The sequence below is a fragment of the Ammospiza caudacuta genome, chromosome 10 (assembly GCF_027887145.1).
Source record: "Ammospiza caudacuta isolate bAmmCau1 chromosome 10, bAmmCau1.pri, whole genome shotgun sequence".
Classification (NCBI taxonomy): domain Eukaryota; kingdom Metazoa; phylum Chordata; class Aves; order Passeriformes; family Passerellidae; genus Ammospiza; species Ammospiza caudacuta.
The window spans coordinates 25682346-25700057 of record NC_080602.1 but is presented as its reverse complement, the minus strand read 5'-3'; the positions used below and the strand labels follow the sequence as shown (position 1 = coordinate 25700057).

Genomic DNA, 17712 nt, shown 5'->3' with positions numbered 1-17712 from the left:
GGAATGTTACAGCAACTTATCAAATAATTTTCCCCTTCCCAGACAAAGCCAATTAACATTTCACAGAATTCTGTGAATTAACATTTCACGTTGTCTTCTCCTAGGAGCAGCACATGGAAACATGTTGCTTTAAAACAATTTTAAGCTGAACAAACAGCTTAAACATCCATTAAAATGAAGTTAAAATAATTCTGTTACTAAAATATTTATGTTGGGCTCCTGTGGCCAGCCTTAGACCACAGAACTTGGCAGGCTCACCCATTCCTTCCAGCTCTGACACCAAGTAATACAACTTCCTCCCCACTTCCACATGCTGCTCCACAGTTCAGGGCTTTACAAAGATATTTGTCAACAAATGCAAAAGGTTTTAAGATTTTAAGTGTAGCACTTGAGGGAAAGTGTGAGTCTTGGCAGGCAGTTGAGTATGGCATGGATGCTCCCAAGAGCCATTTGTTGCATCCATCAGTCCAGACTGTGATCCAGAAAGTAACACAAGATAATTTTAGGTGCAAAGGAAGGAAAAAAGATACATTTCTTACCTCTGCAAGAAACGATCCAAGATCCAGGACCAAGCAAACCACGAAGGAGGGCGAGAAGCTGCTCAGCCTTTGCACAGTGAATTGGCACAATGCTGCCAGTGTGCTTTGCTCCACCAGCATTCAGCACCACTGGCACCGGCACAGCACCCTTATCTTCCCCTTTCCATCCACACGGTGTTCACTCTGCCAAAGATCACAGTTGGAGGGACACAATTTGCCTAATCACAGCTTAACCTTCTGCAAGTCTCGTTTTTAAGGTGACATCATCTTGGCAAGGGGGAATGCAAGGAAAAGCTGTCTGTAGATGGACTTGCCTTATATGGGCCGTATCAAAAATAAAAGCTTGTATAACCAAGGGAAAGCAGGAGGAAAAACAGAGCTGGGAGTTCCAAAAAGAGCCTGTGAGCTCCCCAGGAATATCTCCCTAGGACATACAGGGTGCCACATTTTCCATTTCAATGCCATTAAAGAAGAGCAGGAATAAAGCATCCTTGGGGATGGATGGGTCAACTCCCCCAACACCTGGATGCCAAGTTTCCCTGTTGCACCCATGCAAGAATCAATGCAGCCATGGAGAGCTGTACCTTCCTGTTGCTGTCTGGCACCCACCTGGAGATCCAGGGAGAAGGGACATAGTGTTTTACCTTGATGGCAGCACATTGTGCGGGGAGATTGTTTGGAAGGGTACAATGGAAAATGGTACGAATGCAAGTAAGGATTTTCTCTGCTGGGTTGTGCCAGCTGGCATCCTGACAGAAAAAGACAAACATGTTGCAGAAGAACCCCCCAAGCATCTTTACTCAAAGAAATTACATCTGTTTCTAATTCACAGGAAAATAACATACTTTATGTAAAAACACTGTCCACTGTTCCATTGCCAAGCCAAGACACACATCCTGTACAGTGTTCTGAATCTCCCATTCTCTGTCCTTCAGTTACATACAGAAATTCCCTTGGGCATACAGATGTTCCTGATGCTGATATTCATGCTTCACTTCATTTGGATCCACTGTCTTCACAGTTTAGGGACGCATCCCCTGAATTTTCCTGATTTGGGCAGAGCATGAGGGCAGTGAGCAGCTCCCCATCTCTCTGTTCTATCTCGTGAAGTTTCCTGAGGACAAACCTTTGCCTCCACCATTTTTCATTGCGCTGGATAAACCTCATGTATTTCAGAGCAAGGGCAGCTTGTTTTCTTTCTTTATCCACATGGAACTGTGTATTTTCCTCACATGTCTGGTTTAAAAGGAGAAGCTAATGCGATCAAAGTGGATTTCAATTGACTAAGTCAGCTGAGACTCTTCCCAAGCCAACACATGTTCTTGCAGGAGCCTTCAGATTTTAGGAAAACAATTTATTCTGTTGATTTATATAATCTTTTAAGAATCCCCACTTTGTTGTAGCTGAAAACCTACACCCATCACCCCAGGTGGAGGGAGAACACTGGTTTGGTTTGGTTTTTGCAAAAATCTAAGCCAAAGGCAATTTGGATCTTCTCTAATCTGAATAGCTGAGATGATCAAGGGTGGGGATGTGTGGGTGAGGAGATAAACATTCCTGCTATGCACTCAGTGCCTGCATGACAAACACTCTTATGATCGATGTCCATAAAATGAGACTCCAAGGCAGAGCTTTGAAATTGTGTATCTGGTGCTTCCAGGGGTGGGGATGGAGCAGCACAATCACCTGAGTGCTTCTGGTCTGGTGTGAAGAGGGGAAGCTGTGACTGCTCCAGGATGCTGCTCAGTGCGTTTTCATCACAAGCTCTTCCAGCGCCCTCTCCCTCTGATTCCCACAAAGCAAAAGAACTTCTTTGATTTCATTTTGCTGGAAGCCCATATCATTAAACTGAGCCAACAGATGCAAGAATTCAGCTGCCTGGAGGAAGAAGGAGGAGAGAAGAATGATGCTATCATGGATATATTGTGTAGCTGCAGAAAAAGCAGTGCTGTGGGACAAGGCTGCACTCAGAAGATCTGAGTTGTATCACTGTGACAGCAGATTGAGGGCACACATATCCCTGGTAGGACTGAAACTTCTTAAATAAGAAATATTTAATAAAGTCAGCCTCTAGTTTCACTATTCCCTATAATGTTTGTATCAATTCCATGCAGTGTTTGCCTGCACTATGAAGAGAGCAGGGAATGGCAGTGAGCACAACAGGAATTCATTTGTCCTGCTCCCCCTCTTTGGTCAGGCTGGGCCCCAGCACCACAACATCACCCAGAGCTGTGTCCTTAATAAATAAACCCTTCCCTGACACTCAGACCCAGGTGCCCTCCCACTGCCACTGCCCTAAGGACTGGTGACACGGCAATCCTACAGGCATTGGCATCTTGGCAAACACTGCCAGCCTGGATTTCATGCAGTTCTGCCTTCCCAGGCTCTCCATTACCCCCAGGGGGAGTCTGATGATGGAGACAAACGCCCAGTTCTCCATGGTTCTCCTCCCTGGGGCTAGAAGGGAGAGCTGGCAGGGCTTGAGACAGAGTGGGTGCTGGTGGGCTCAGGATGGGATTGCCTGTGCAGAGGCTGAGTGAACATCATTCCACACAACAGGGAAGGGCAGAGAAGTGTGAAGGAGCAGGTGTCCTCCCCCAGGGGTCCTTATGGTGACACTGCCCTAGAGGTCTGGCCCTCCATGAGGCTGCAGGAGGGCCTGTGGAGGCAGAGGGAAGCATGCAGCCCACTGAAAAGGAGAGCCTGGAGGACACAGCACAAAGGGCTGGGCTTTGCCATCCCATTCTGACCTTCTTCTCTGAGTACTGGAACATTTCCATGGCTTCCTCCACCTGCCCTTCCTCATAGCCCTGCTTCAGCAGCCGATCACAGGCACCCAGGTAGCTCAAGAACTGCAGAGAAAGACAGACAGGTTAATCCAACCTTGCAGGCATGGGGAGCAAGGCCAGTCAGGAGTCCCCCTGCCACCTCCCAGGGACACACCACGGGGGCACATCAGCCACCACCATCTTGCCAGTTCCCACCTAATGTTCAGCCAGGGTGGTCTGTCTGTCTGTCTGTCTGCAGGATTTCCAGTGGGAGACAACATCTTGGTCCCCCTTCACCCTCCCAGGGTGGGAATGGGAACAAGGAGGAAACCAAACATGTGAACACTCGAGATGGAGAGCAGTGGCCTCCAGGGTGAGGCAGGGCCTGTCCCGGTGGGATGACTTTGTTCAGATGACCCCGCATCCCTTTGATGTGCTGGGGTTCAGGCACCCGTGGGTTTGCTCCAGGGTCCAAGAGCAGAGAGGAGACCTGTGTGCTGTCATTACTGAAAGTAAACAGTTATTTTTGGCTTTCCTCGTTGTTCTTGGAGTGCTGACAGCACAATTCCCAGCAGCATCTTTTAAATACTGCGAGAATCACTCACTGTCCAAAAACATATGGGACAGGCAATAATAAATGAGCTATACAATAGCAGGGGGAATAAAAACATCCCACAGGTCTCTCCAAAGAGTTTTCATTCAAGGACAAGCTGATTCATTTCTCCCCAGACTCACCAGCACACAGACCTCCACCTTTCCCAGCACTGCCAGAGACAAGGAGAAGGACTCAGTAAAGGCCATAAAACATAGGAAAAAGACAAAAAAGTATCTCAAACATTGAGTTGATCTATTTTGGCTGAACAGTTGGGTAGGGATTTTCAGAAATGTCAGCCTTAAGGAGCCCAGTAACTCAGAAAGGAGACAGGCACTGGTCATTGGCATTCCTCACCTCATGTTATTTCCCTTGTTACCAGGCTAATGACAACCCCAGATCACTGCTGCATTCTCTTCCCCTGTTGTGGCAGAACAGCCACTCATCCACAGCATAACACAGACAGTCCTGGCAGCCTGGTCAAGCCCAGCATGAAATCAGTGCCTTTGTCAACTCAATGTTTTTTATCACTAAAATTATTATATATATGTATCCTCAAGACTAAACAATAAGATTTTTTTTAACAGTGACCAGCTGCTGCTTTTGTCATGTCTCAGCTCACATGTACATTGAGGGCTCCATGGACCAACAATGCATTTTGAATTGACCAATGATCATTGATCAAAATTGCAATGGTGCCTTTTTGGCCATGATGTCCTACATGATGAACCTCTGGCATGCTGGGGCTACTAATCTTACTTGAGCCTTTCAGAGAAGTTCTTCCACCAAAATTAGGAAAGCATTGCTTCTAAAGAAGGCTACAGAAGGCCTTGCCTTCTCTATCATGGGGGGCTGTGCCAGTTTCTCTTGACACTACAAGGAAGTTGAGCAATTTTTGCATATCATCTGGTACTTCCATCAATCCTCACAGTTGAAGTAGTCATTGTCACACCTCAAAACCTCAGGCATCACCAGCAAGCAATGAAGAGCACAGGTCTTTTTGACTTTAACTGGAACATATTTTCCAGGAAGATTTAGACTAATTTGGTAGTTTGGTACTTGTAAAAAATGCATGACAAGTCAGGCTTCATCTTGGCTGCATTGGGCATAAATGGGAAAGATGGGAACTGCTGGTGAAGAAGGCATGGGATAGAAGGCAGACCTTGTCTTTTGGTGCAGTACTCTCTTCCCCAAAGGAGTGGGAGTCCTGGTGTTCATACAGAAGGGAGCAGGCTGTACCCATTTCCACCCTTAATAAGATGCACTGTTTCTTCATTTTGAAGCCAGCAGTTGCTACAGGACACCCTCGCATGGCTCTGTGAAACAACATGGGCTGGGCTCTGCCCATCTCTCTGTGCCCAGATGAAACCTCCTTGGATTGAAGACATAAAGCTTCCCTTCCCACCTCAGCTCACCTGAAACTCCAGGGAGCTCTGGGGAGCTGGGCTGAGTAGGGAGGGAGCCGGAAGCTGCAGGATGACTCAGCCACAGAGCAGCTCTGTCCAGGCTGGCCCATGCAGCTCCCAGGGGAATGGGAAGGAGACTGGCAGCCAGCAGTGGCTGCTTGGTGCTCTGCCTGCTCATGCCCTGCCAGGATCTGCTCCTGCTCCCGGGCCTGACAGCCCCATGGAAATTCCTCTTGCTCAGCTGTAATTAAGACCTTTCTCTCTTTGCAAGAACTACTTGGATAATTTAGCCCTAAAATCCTCTGCTGGAATGGGCAGTTCAGCCCCAAGTTTGCCAAGGGAGTCAGAGCCAGCAGCTTCCCTCATGTCCCGGATGCTCTGAGCCCACCTGGACCTTTCTGACATTCATCTGGACAGAGACATTGGGAATGGGGATGCAGCACAGCAGGCAGGGATGTACTCACATACCAGGGGTAGGAAGAGGCTGCATGTTATGTTTCAATAAATTTCAGGTTATTCTAGAGGGTTCCTTGGGAAAAGAGCTCTGGGACTCTGCTGCAATGTCTGCATGGATTCCGTGCTTGCTCCAACACAGGGAAGTTGTGTTTTGGAGAGAGCCAAACCAAATCTCCAAGGTATTCCTGCAGTCCCGCTCTGACAGGATGAGCCATGGCAATAATCACACGAATCCAACAGCTAGGAAAAATGATGTGCAAAAAGTTTCCATATATGGGGGCAAAATTTGTACCTCAGAGGGACATGATGCTTCACACAACAGATTGAACAGATAACAAAGCCAGCCATGATTATGCGCTGAAAAGCTGAGGGCGGCTCATTGCTATTTTATTACAGCAAAAGTGAAATCTCATGGAAAATCCTGTCAGCTGTGGTCCAACACCAAAGTGGAAAGGCAAGGTCGTCAAAAATCTACCCCAAAGAAGACAGCCATGCCTTTCTCCATGAAAATCAAGCTTTCCTTTACCAAAAGCTTCTCACAGTGCTGTGCCAGCTCCACCAACCTGACTTAAGCTTTGCCTTCCTGTCTTCTGGAGGGTGAGGATGGCTTTCTGGGTGGGGTAGCCCAGGGCTATGACGGGCTCGATGAGGTCTCTCTCCTCTTGGCTCAGGGCAGAGAGCAGGTCAGCCGAGGAATCTGGCTGGGATCTGTGGCAGCTCAGAGGTCGTCCAGGCGTGGAGGCAGGGGGGAGGCAAGTGTAGGGGCTGAGGGACTGCAAGGAAAAAAACAGATGGTGTTATTGCTCCAGGTCATGGAATGAGGTGAAACAACCTGGGCTGGGGCAATGCTTCTGAATGCTGGTGGTTACCTTGCTCTCTCCAGAAGAGGAAAATTCCCATACAAGGAACATCAAATGAGCATCAAATGAGACTGGACTTAATTAAATCCAGGGTCAGCTACAGATACAGAAGAGTGCTCAGTGTGGGTGTTGTACAAATACACATGGGGATTTAATCTCCCCTTAATTACTCCATGTCAAATACAGCTGCATATAAATAACCTGGTCATTCAAGTGTCTGATGGTTTTATTGCAGGTTTTCAGTAATTCATCTCCTACACCTCTCAAGCAGCTGGATTATATTCAATTTCTTAAAAGCAGGGTGGAACTCAGATTTAAGCTGACAGAGTACTACTTACTCCATCCTTTCACATCACTGTCTCTATCACTAAATGATCTGTATTTCTAGTAGGAAGTCCAAAGTTTCCTAGAAAAGACATAAGGACTGTAAGGGGATATTTCCCTACAAACCCCGCTTATATCTGTTAGAATGGGATAATGTAGCAAAAAGAGGACAACCCCCCCAAATATTTCACTCTTTTCTTAGTGTTTCAATTGAGAATCAGATTAGACCCTGCTCTGGAAAAACACAGATGTTTTGGACAGAGCAAGTAAAAGTGTACCCAGAAAGCTTCTTTCAACCTCAGTGACAAAATCAAACCCTTTCTTCACTTCTTGTGAAAACTTCAGCAATTCCTCATGGGTCCGGTGTTTCCAAAGCCTCATTTTGCTTCCTTTTTGCTGGCCAGCCCCCAGCAAATGAGACCAATTTGATGCCCTCCACCTCCCTCATCTCCCAGTGATGAACAAAGGGCCACCAAAGGAAGCTTCTCACCGGTACCGTGGGCTTGTGCTGCTTGATGGGAGGGATTGGTGAGGCTGTGTCTGGAGGAGTTGGCACAGCAGTGCCCTGCTGGGACACGTCAGGATCTGGCCTGTACTTGACGCTGCCGTTGGTGCCGGGGCACTGGGGCAGCAGCCGTGGCACCAGGATCCCCCTGTTCCCTGTGGCAGCTCTGTTCAAAGGATGCACCAAAGCAGCCAGCTTCCTCCTGGCAGCTTCTAGCTCATTCTTCATGTTGTTAAATATCACCATGGATCTTCTCTGCTTGCTGGGGTCTGGGCTGGCTGGGCTGTGGACACTGTTCTCTGGCGAGGGCTCCAGCAAGCCGGGTGATGTCTTTGGTCGGGTCTGGTAAAAGCCGGGCCGTGAAGACACACTTCTCGCAGAGCTTCTCCTCCTGGAGAGGTGTGACTCGTCCTTGTCATTCTCTTCCCAAGAGGTGGAGGAGTACTCATCATCCGAGTACTCCCCCTCGTCTGAGTGCCAGGTGTCGCTCTCGGTGTCGGACATGGCCGCCCTGCCCCGGGCGTGCCCGTAGGAGCTGTCGGCAGCGCTCAGGCTGATGGAGCGCCGCACCGCCCCGTCCCGACCCCGCCCTCCGTAGCTGTCGGCAGGGTCCACCAGCAGCAGCCAGCACGGGGGAGCCGTGGGGACGACTTCGGAGGTGACTCGATGGCGGGAGGTCTGCTGCTGAGAGGCCACCTCCACCCAGTACAGCACCTTCCTTTCCAGCGAGAAGTCGTGCTGCAGGAGAGCAAGAGACAGCTGGTGAGGACATGTGAAACCAGACCAGGTGGCATGGAGCAAACCATGCACTCCACGAGGCATCTTAAGGGCTACAGTCTTCCCACATCAGCTCCTATTTCCCTGAGCACTAGGGCTGGCTGTAGGATTGGGCAGCGCCAGCCACATCTCTGCATGGAATCCCCAAATTTATATTTGAAATAACTCTTATCTATGAAGTCATTACTATAGTGAGTTGCACCTACAATTCTTTGGAAAAGTATTTTATGCTTGGAGGTGTTTGTGTCACTGTGGAAGGCAGGAGTGTGCAGACATCCCAATTTTAGGCAGCTGCAGAGAGGCACTGCATCCAGCCACAGGCTGCCCCCAGAATGGTGGCAGAGTTTGTTTGTGACCCTCATTAGCAGCGCTTGGCAGAGCCACTTCAGGGGCTCAGAAGCCACCAAGAGGGCAGATGCCACCTCGGGCAGAAGCAGAAGCAGCCATGGCATTATCTAGTGGCGCCAGGGTCTCGGCTGCTCCCCAAACAGAGTTGTCATTTCCACATAGTTCAGCTTAAAATATAAGTGTGTTTGTGACTGAAATCTCAGGGTTTTCCTGGAACAAACAAGCCCTGCCCGTCCCAGAGCTCTCCAAACAAGGTCTCCTCCTGACAGGCAGGCAAGTACATTCACAGCCCAGGAATGCTGTTTTTACTGTTCTTGCCACTAGGGTCAGCCGTGGACCCAAATCAGCCTCCCCAAGGAAAACACCCTCACGTCCCTCCATAAGGATCAGCCTGGACCAGCAGCACAATGATTTGGCTCAGAGGGGAGCATCAAATCATCACTAAATAGGGAGAAACACGGGGTATATATATATATATATATATATGTATATAAACTCTATCTATATGCTTCTGGCATAGGCAGTATTGCCTGATTATAGCTGGTAGATTTATTGGTAAATATTTAATTAATATCATTAATAAATGAGACAGTAATAACTCCAAAGGAGGAAACAACCCCAGAGCAGAGCCTGAAGTTTGTCCTCCTATCCCAGAAAAATCCAACCTTCCTTCTTAGAAAGGATTTTTAGAAAGCAACCCCAAACCAACCCCATCATCACTGCTACACACCACAGATCATCCTCATTTCCTCCCACTGTTGCTGCAAACCAGCCAGTGAGGAGGAGAACAGTTAGCTTTCCCTTCTTTCATGGGAGCACTGCTGATTTCCTTCCAGCATCCCCCAGCAGTGGCTGGGTGTGGACTCACCATGGTGCTCATGAGGATGTCGGTGCAGTCAGGGAGCTCAATGTCCGGGGCAGTGACTAAAGGGATTTCTCCCTCTGAGTCCCCACTGAGGCTCATGGCTGTCCGGAAGGGAACTTCATCCAGGTAGTTCATTGCTGCTGCCTGATTTCTTGCTGCTGGAGGAAGGGAAACAGAAACTGTAAGAACATCTCTTAAGGTGGCTGGAAGGAGAGAAAGATGAGCTCTTTCAAGTGCCAGCTGGGTAAAAAAAGACTGGCAAAATCTTATTTACTGACACCAGGAAGCTTTGTCTGAACTAACCTTTGCTATTCTCAGCTTGAGCCAGAAGGACTTGACCAAGCTTATGGCTTCCTTTGGCAGAGATCCTGAGCATTTTTCTCCTCCATCTCTCCCATCCCTCCTGTCTCTCCCTCTCTCTGTTGCCATTACACACTCCCTTCCCCAAGCTGGGGATGGACTGGGCACTTTTTCCAGTTACAGAGGGAGAAGGCACAGCCAAGGAGGACACCTTGCAGGTCTCCCCTGTCTGCACAAGCTGTGGTGACAGGGCTCATGCACATGGCCTCGTGCTGCTGAGCCATCACACAGAGCATCCCGAGGGAGCTGGGGTGAGGGCATTCCTTTGGGAACAGCTTACTGGGAGCCAGGCAAGGAGACTGTGCATCAGGCAAGCTTGGGAACTAGGAGGATGTCAAAGAAGCAATTTTGAAGATTAGCCTTTAGGATCCATGCATTCATTTTTAAGTGTGGTGATGGTTTTAGATCAGAAATTGCAGGGGAGAGAAAAATTGCCGGTGAATTGGGAATGCTGTCAGGAAAATATTACTTCAGTATTTTCGATACTCCATCAGGTCCCCACAAATGTCTCAATTTACTAAAAAGCCATTACTTGCTACATGAAGCCTCGAGCTTTCAGCTTCCCAGTGATGACAGTGTGTAAAATCATTTCTTTTATAGATTATAAACTGTTAGGAGCTGGTAGCCAGTCTTCACTGAGTTCTGGTACTGGCAGCATGTGCCTGCTCATCCCAAAGTCCTTAGCACTCATCCTCGGGTCACACAGTAAATATGTATGTGACATCCTTAAGTGCTTTCCCCAATTATTTTTTTCCTTTAAAAACAAACAACTTCTATGACAACAAGGATAAACATTCCACTAAAAGTAAATATGCTGAAGAATATACACAAGGATGACAGAACTGCCTGTTTAAAGCAAAAATCAGAGTCTATAATGGGAGATGGGTTCAGGGAAGTTTCCTGTGTTGGGAAAGGACTCACAAAGAGCTTCCAGGCCAGAGAAAGTGACACACACAATCAACATGCACAATCACTCAGGCAGTGATATCAGAATGACAACAGGGTTGTCACTTTGCCTGCTTACGCCAGGAGCCTTTAATGCCCCTGCAGAAGCAGAGCCCCAAAGGAGCTTTGTGCTCCTGCACATGTCCTGCCACTAACACACAGCACAGGCAACGTGCTGGGATCCCACGTGGAGCCAGGCCACCTGCTCAGCTTAAGAGGGCTCAGCCTAAGGGACAATCCACGTCAGCACTGACTAAGGTGACGCCTGAAAACATCTGCAAGCGAGGCCACCTTCCCTCAGCTTTCTGCTACTCCCTGAGCAGCCCCTGCAGGCAGGGGGACTGACCTTCCTGCAGCTTGGGCTGTAAACTGGCTCTCCCCAAAATCCCAGGGTGCTCAGGAAAGTGGTGTCTCAGCATCTGTCACCCAGAATGGCTCCACTCAGGTTCAGATGATACTTTAAGGGATGGTGATGGGTAGTGAGTGTGTCTGAAGCCACAATGAAGAAAATATGAGAGGATTATGGTATTGTAGCTCTCTGTATTTGACTGCATAAGTACTGTGCTTTAAGAGAGGCTCACAGAAGTGTTAATTCCCAAAACCACAGTTTAGAAAACAAGAAGTACTTTGGGGCAGGAGCAATCACAACAAAAATGCTATTAGAAAAGGATAAAAGAGGGTCAGTCATAAACACCAACTCCCACCAGAAGGGAACTCCTACAAGGGCTCTGACCTCATGTTCTCCAGAGGAGCCCTGCCCACTTTCACATCAAAGACACTGGCCAGTGCATGAAGCAGTGCACATCTGGAAAAGGATGTGCCTAAACAGCAGGAAAACCCAAACTGCACCAGGACCAGGGGAGGAATACGTTACAAATGAATCTTGGAAACTCACAGCCAACATCTCTCTTCTGAGCTACACTAAGTTTTTAAAATTTAAAAACAGTGGGAAATATTATATTCAGAAAAATGGGAATGAAGTCTGAACACACACTTTTTAAATTAATACCATGTGTCCATGTATTTTATTAGTTGAAATTTTAAACATTCCTCCCCATCTGTGGCTTCAACAACTTCCTCACTAAAGCTATGAAACATTTTAATGCAGATGTCATTAGACAGGAGCAAATACACAGAACATACCCAAAGGTGGATCCTCCCCTGGCATTTCCAAGCCCTGTGTTTATTAGCAATATGAAGCAGTCCTTACCATCAGATGAACTCATGGAGCTCTCTCCTCACAGAGCAGGGAGAACAGGGCTGCTGCTTTGCTGCCTCCTTATCTACTGCTCAGCTCTTTAAATTCCTGCAGTGTCAGACAAGCAGCTGACTTGGACAGCTTTAAGATAATCGTAGCTTAAGCAGCTGGCCTGTTCCATCAGACATGCTGATGGGATAAGGAGCCTAATTGTTTAAGCAGAGCATCCTCTGGTCACTAAGCTGCATGAACTGAAAGTGTTGGGTTTGTATTGGTTTTATGCAGTTGTTTTTATTTTTATATTTGATCTTGTGCCTTTTCATCAGGGAAGACTCCCAGGATCTGACTCAGCCTTGGGTCTGGAGTAATGAGGTGCTGGAAGTGACATTAGGGATGGGAGGATGCAGGGAAGAGCAAATCAGAACAGCACCTGCAGAGAACTTCATGGCAATCTGTATGTTGGGCATACAGAGCAAGAACTGCAAACTTCTGCACTCATGTTCTGTCAGGAACCACCAGATCGTGTCTCTTACTGACAGAAACCAGTGCAAAGGTTCAGCCAGGACACTACTGACATTACCCCTAAGGCCCAGGTGCTGAATTTAGGCAATGACACACGTGAATTACGCACTGCTGTGACGCCAAGAGGCAAAGCATGGAGAGATTAACTCCATTCCCACACACTGGGGCTAGCAAGAATAAGGACTGAAGCTCTGGAAAGCTGCCACAGCAATCTGTGCAGAACAGCAAAGCTCCAAATCCATATGGCCCATCACAGTTACAAGCAAACTGTTCAGAACATGGAAAGCTTTGACACCAGGTGTCACCTCTGTCACCTTGCAGGAGGGAGATTTCCTTCACACAAACCTCCTCCCAACAATTCTCTCCTTGCTGGAGTTGTATTTGATGCAAAGTACTCAAACAAATCTCTTCCCTTGCGTGAAAATATTTTAAACAAAAATCCATTTTTCTCTATTTGTTCTGTACAAAAAAAACAACTTACAAAATAAAGCTGTGGTTTTTAATCAAATATTATAGACATACACAAAAATATCTATATAGTCAAAACACAGTATGTTAGACTTTTAGACTATGCAGATTTTATTGGGTTTTTTCCAGCAGGCTTATTAATCAAATTTGTATTTATTCACATGGCTGTCTGACCTATTTCACCACAAATGGGATTTTTTTTCCATGTTTTGGTATCAGCTTTAGTCCACAAAAGTATAATGTCAACAGCTGCCTTAATCAACCTTGAAAAACCCTGTCTTGTTTGTACTTCAGAATTCGTTTAAACTTGTAATAGGTTTGTCTCTACACCCAAAAATACAGGACCTATTTTGACAGTGATGCTTGACATGCTTCATTTAAGAAGAAAAACATGTTTACTAATGATCTCTTCTTTATTTAAAAATTTCTTTTTTTCTGAAGCTTTCATCATCCTTTATAAAGATAAAAGTCACTAAAAATATGATGTTAATACTGGCACAAATACCACCATCAGCAATGTTCCTTTATTAAGACTGAGATTTAGCAGTAACTCGCAGCTGGATTGTAATTCCACACCACGAGAGGCCTGGCAGCTCTGGGCTTGCTCAGCTATCTCCCTGCACAGTCAATCAGCAAAAACAATTCTTAAACTTTGTTTCAAGATGTTCTAGTAAAGACTTTGCAGTACCTGGCTGCCGAAAGAGAGGGTGAGACTTCCTCTTTGGGCCCTCTCATATTTACACGCAGTAATAATGAAGCAATCCTCCAACGTGGAAATAATTTATTGCAAAATTATCTGACAGCAGTGGCCCAGGTGTCACTGGTGGGGAGACTCGGGAGAACCCATCCTGGAGGGATGCAGCTTCCTTCAGGGTGGTCAGCTGGCACCAAGTACTGATCCCATTCATGCCTTTAACAGAGAGAGCGTTGTTTGAGAGGAGACCTGGGGTTAATTTGGTGTAAGATTTATTATACACCCACACAGATATTACTGATTGATGCAAAACCCACAATACTTGTACTCTTAAACTTGTCTTAAACTCTTAAACTTCAAAAGACAAATGTGAAAATTCAATGTTCTGGTGTTAAATTGAATGGTTATGCATGAAGTGCTCTCTGCCTCACACGGGCATCTGTTGGATATGACTCAAGCAAGAAACTAAATAAAACAGAACAATCCATTGCATAACCATATTTGGAAGCTGACAAACCAAAAGGGGCACTGAATTTACAATTGCAAAAAACAGTGTTTGCCATCTCTGATGATAAAATCCTTTCCTTGGTTTTACCTGATCTGGATTAGAGCTGCTACAGAATGTTCAGCTTGTAAGTAGTAGTCTCTGAAAGGCTGCAGCAGGTGGGCAAGGGGGAATTCAGCTGTAAAACAGAGACACAGAAATTGTTCAATAAGCCAGAAAAAACTTCCATTCTAGTGAGTCTCAGAAGCCCATAATGTGCAAAATCATTTGCTACTGCCCAACTGTAATCTAACATCAGGTCCTTAGGTAACATATAAAACTCAACTGTTTGTATGTTACACATTTCCTGGTCTGTACCACAGCTGTCAAAGGAAAGCCAAGACTAGCAAAACTTTCTGACTCCACCATCTAAAAAAGGGGAACATATGGACAATCAGTCTTTACAGATTACCCGAGTCACACTTATTGAAGCACCAGACTAAAGCATCTATGGTGCTGGAAATCTTCAATCCATTCTGTTTATTCTCACTTCGGTTTCATCTAGAACCTCTTCTTGCAAAACAACATGAAACCAGCTTGAGATGTGCTGCAGTCCATGTTGAAGAGCTCAGCAGTTCCTCTTACACCACAGGTGTTAACAGCACTTTGTTTATCCCCCATTCTCAGACCATAAATTACTCCAGTGTATGATTCCTTTCCAAACTAGATGTGTGCCTGCATTTCAAATCCAGTGTCTGTGAGATGGGGATGTGATGTGGAAAAACACTGTTAAGAACAGGAGGCAGAATTTACCTGGATCCCCAAAGAGCTTAGAATCCATTTCCAGTTTCTGCTGTAGTAGTTTCTCCCTTTCCTTCTTCTGTTTCTTTTCCATTTCCCTCTTCCTTTCCTCCTCCTGTTCTCCCTCCAGCATAACCCTTAATGCTCTTTCCTCAGCTTCATACAGTTCTGTGCGAGTTTTGAGCAACGTTTTGAGACTCTCCACCTGATTTTCAAATGCTTCATCTGCTGAAGGAGGTGGACAAACACCTGAACAGAAAGAGAAGTGATTTTAAGTTTTCAGATTCAGATGGGGGTTTGATACCAGACTTGAGAGCAGAGCTGGGAAAATCTCAGAGGAATATGAATTTAACCTTGTAACAGACAAAATTCTTACTGGAATAATCGTTCTTCCAGAAAGAGCTTGGAAACATAAAAACACAACCACTGAATTCAGCACTTTGTACCTATTCTTGTAATTAAAATCGCAATGAAGACACAGCTTTTTGAAGCTGTACCTTGCTAGTCAGCACAGGGCACCCTCATCTTATTTCCTGTGTGTGCAATTAAAGAAGTTTAGAAAAATCTCGCAATGAACCTTTCCTGGCAGCAGCTTCTTTCCTCAGCTTCCGAAGCTTCTCCAGCCCGCGCAGGACGTCCGTCATCCTCTTTGTGTCTGCTTGTTTCTTCCTGACTTCTGACAGGACACTGTCAGCAGCAGCCTTCAGCTCTTGTTCCTAGGAAAGGAAGGAAAAAAACCAGATGAGATCTGTGAAATATCCCTCAAAGACACAAATCAAATGGTATTTTCAGAGATTAGCAAAGCACTGGAGAGCAGAGTGACTTCACAGCAACAAATCAAGCCAACCATCTAGCCTTGCTTTTTTATGAAAAAAGGGCTAAAATACCACAGATTTCAGAAAAAAAAAATGCTGTGGAACTCATAAATTTGGGCTAAATCACAGAATCATGGAATTGTTAAGGTTGGAAAAGATCATCAAATCCATCTGTCAACTCAGCACCACCACCATGTTCACCACTAAGCCATGTCCTCAAGTGCCACATCCACACATTTTTGAACACTTCCTAGATGATTTATGAATGATGAAAGCCTGAGAATATTTAACCACAGAAATTTAGGGTAAATATTTTACAATAAACAGAAACCATCCTGATTCCACAGTTCTGCAATTAAGAGCATTAACCTGCCACAGTCTGACCACAAACCCTACCTCAGCAGCTGCTCTGGACCAACCCAGCCCAGATCAGCAGAAAGGGAATTCTTTAGCCAAAAACAAACAGAAAGGTTTGCACTTCTCAACCAGTCTAATTTGAGGTGGTATTTTTTGCTTTGGAGATGTTTTACTTCCCCATAACATCAAAAAGCTTGTAAACCACAAACTTTAGAAGGATGAAAGCAGGAGGGAAGGCTGATGCATACTGAAACAGCACTGACCACCACAAGGTAGCTGCGTGGACAGGCCGACACTTGGACCACAGAGGAAAACCTCCAGGAGTTCAGAAACAGCTTAAACCCCAATTTCATGTCAAGGCCTAGAAGATGAGGAAGGCAAAACCGAGATGCCCACCAAGACTTCAATGCAAGCAGGGCTGCAGGCCTTGGAAACAGCACGTCTCTCAGTATGCTGAAGTCACGGAGCACCTCAGCGGCACCCACTGAAGCAAGGGGGCCAAAGCCGGGTGTGGGAAAGGCACAGCCCGCCGTGACCCCACTACCGACAGGTCACCCCTGCCCCACCGCGCTGCCCTGGAGCCCCGGCGAGAGGCAGGGCCAGGCACTGAGGACCATACCCTGTTCTTTTCCTCCACCTCCTGGATGCACTTAGCCCGCCACTGGTCGATCTTGGCCTCCCGCTCGGCGGCCCGGGCCGCCGCCTCCTCCTTGGCCGCCCTGGCTTCGAGCTTCCTCCGCTGCAGGCGCAGCCTCCTCTTCCTCGCCCTCTCGGCCTTCCTGCGCAGCGCCTCGCCGTAGCCGGGCTCCCGCAGGGGCCGCACGACCTCCCGCAGCTCCCGCAGCGCCGCCTCCGCCTCCTCCCGCGCCCGGGCCCAGCCCGGCTCGTCGCCCTGCTCCTCGCTGCGCCGCAGGGCCCGGCAGAGCGCGGTCACCCGGGCCACCCGCGCCAGCGCCGCCACCGCCACGGCCCGGGCGCTGCTGGGGCTGGCGGCGGCGGGCGGCGGCGGCGGCGGGGGAGCGGCGCGGCGGCGGCCCAGGAACTGCGAGAGCCACAGCTCATCCTGCTGCCGCTGCACCGCCTCCTCCTCGGCCGCTGCCCGCGGCGGGGCCGCCGCTAAGTAGGGGACGCCCGGCGGTAAGCGCGGTCCCCCCTCACCCGCACTCGGCGGCGGCGGCAAGAAGAAAGGCGGGGGTGCTACCGGCCCTACCGCGAAGGGCGCTGGGCGGACAGAGGGGCCGGGGAAGGGCGGCGGGAAGGCGCGGAAGGGCGGCGGGAGGCGAGCAGGGAACGGCGGCGGCTGCGCCATGCTCCCGCGGCGGCCCTCAGCGCGCCGCCATGACAGCGCCTCAGCGCCGCCTCAGCACCGCCACGGCGCCCCCCTGGCACAGCGCCACAGCGCCCCCTGGCGGCCCGGAGGACCCGCCCCGCCCGCATCGCGCTCCGCTTAAACATTAAATTTCAAAAACTCCTAAAATTCAAAATATGCGGGGATGGCGTCAGGGATGACAACTCTCCACTGCTTGAGTATTCGCTTTTATTCAAACGCCAGAGGTGAAGTACAAACTGTAGTTACACGGCATTTTTATTTCCTTAAAAACAGTTCTTGGTTACAGAATTCCAAACAA

The 17712-nt window shown here is 47.9% G+C and overlaps 2 protein-coding genes across 2 annotated transcripts; both read right to left on the bottom strand.

The window, feature by feature from the left end:
* Positions 1-1440: 1440 nt before the first annotated feature.
* Positions 1441-13838, bottom strand: UBAP1L (ubiquitin associated protein 1 like). Its single transcript, XM_058811508.1, has 6 exons — positions 13622-13838; positions 9444-9598; positions 7436-8188; positions 6325-6534; positions 3290-3391; positions 1441-2417 (listed from the first exon to the last, which is right to left on the bottom strand). Exons 2-6 carry the CDS (start codon positions 9573-9575, stop codon positions 2283-2285), a joined length of 1332 nt encoding a protein of 443 aa, XP_058667491.1. The 5' UTR covers positions 9576-9598; positions 13622-13838; the 3' UTR covers positions 1441-2282.
* PDCD7 (programmed cell death 7) lies at positions 13009-17393 on the bottom strand. The gene is made up of 5 exons (XM_058811509.1): positions 16704-17393; positions 15490-15628; positions 14925-15161; positions 14223-14310; positions 13009-13843 (listed from the first exon to the last, which is right to left on the bottom strand). Exons 1-5 carry the CDS (start codon positions 17391-17393, stop codon positions 13726-13728), a joined length of 1272 nt encoding a protein of 423 aa, XP_058667492.1. The 3' UTR covers positions 13009-13725.
* Between the last annotated feature and the right edge of the window lie 319 nt (positions 17394-17712).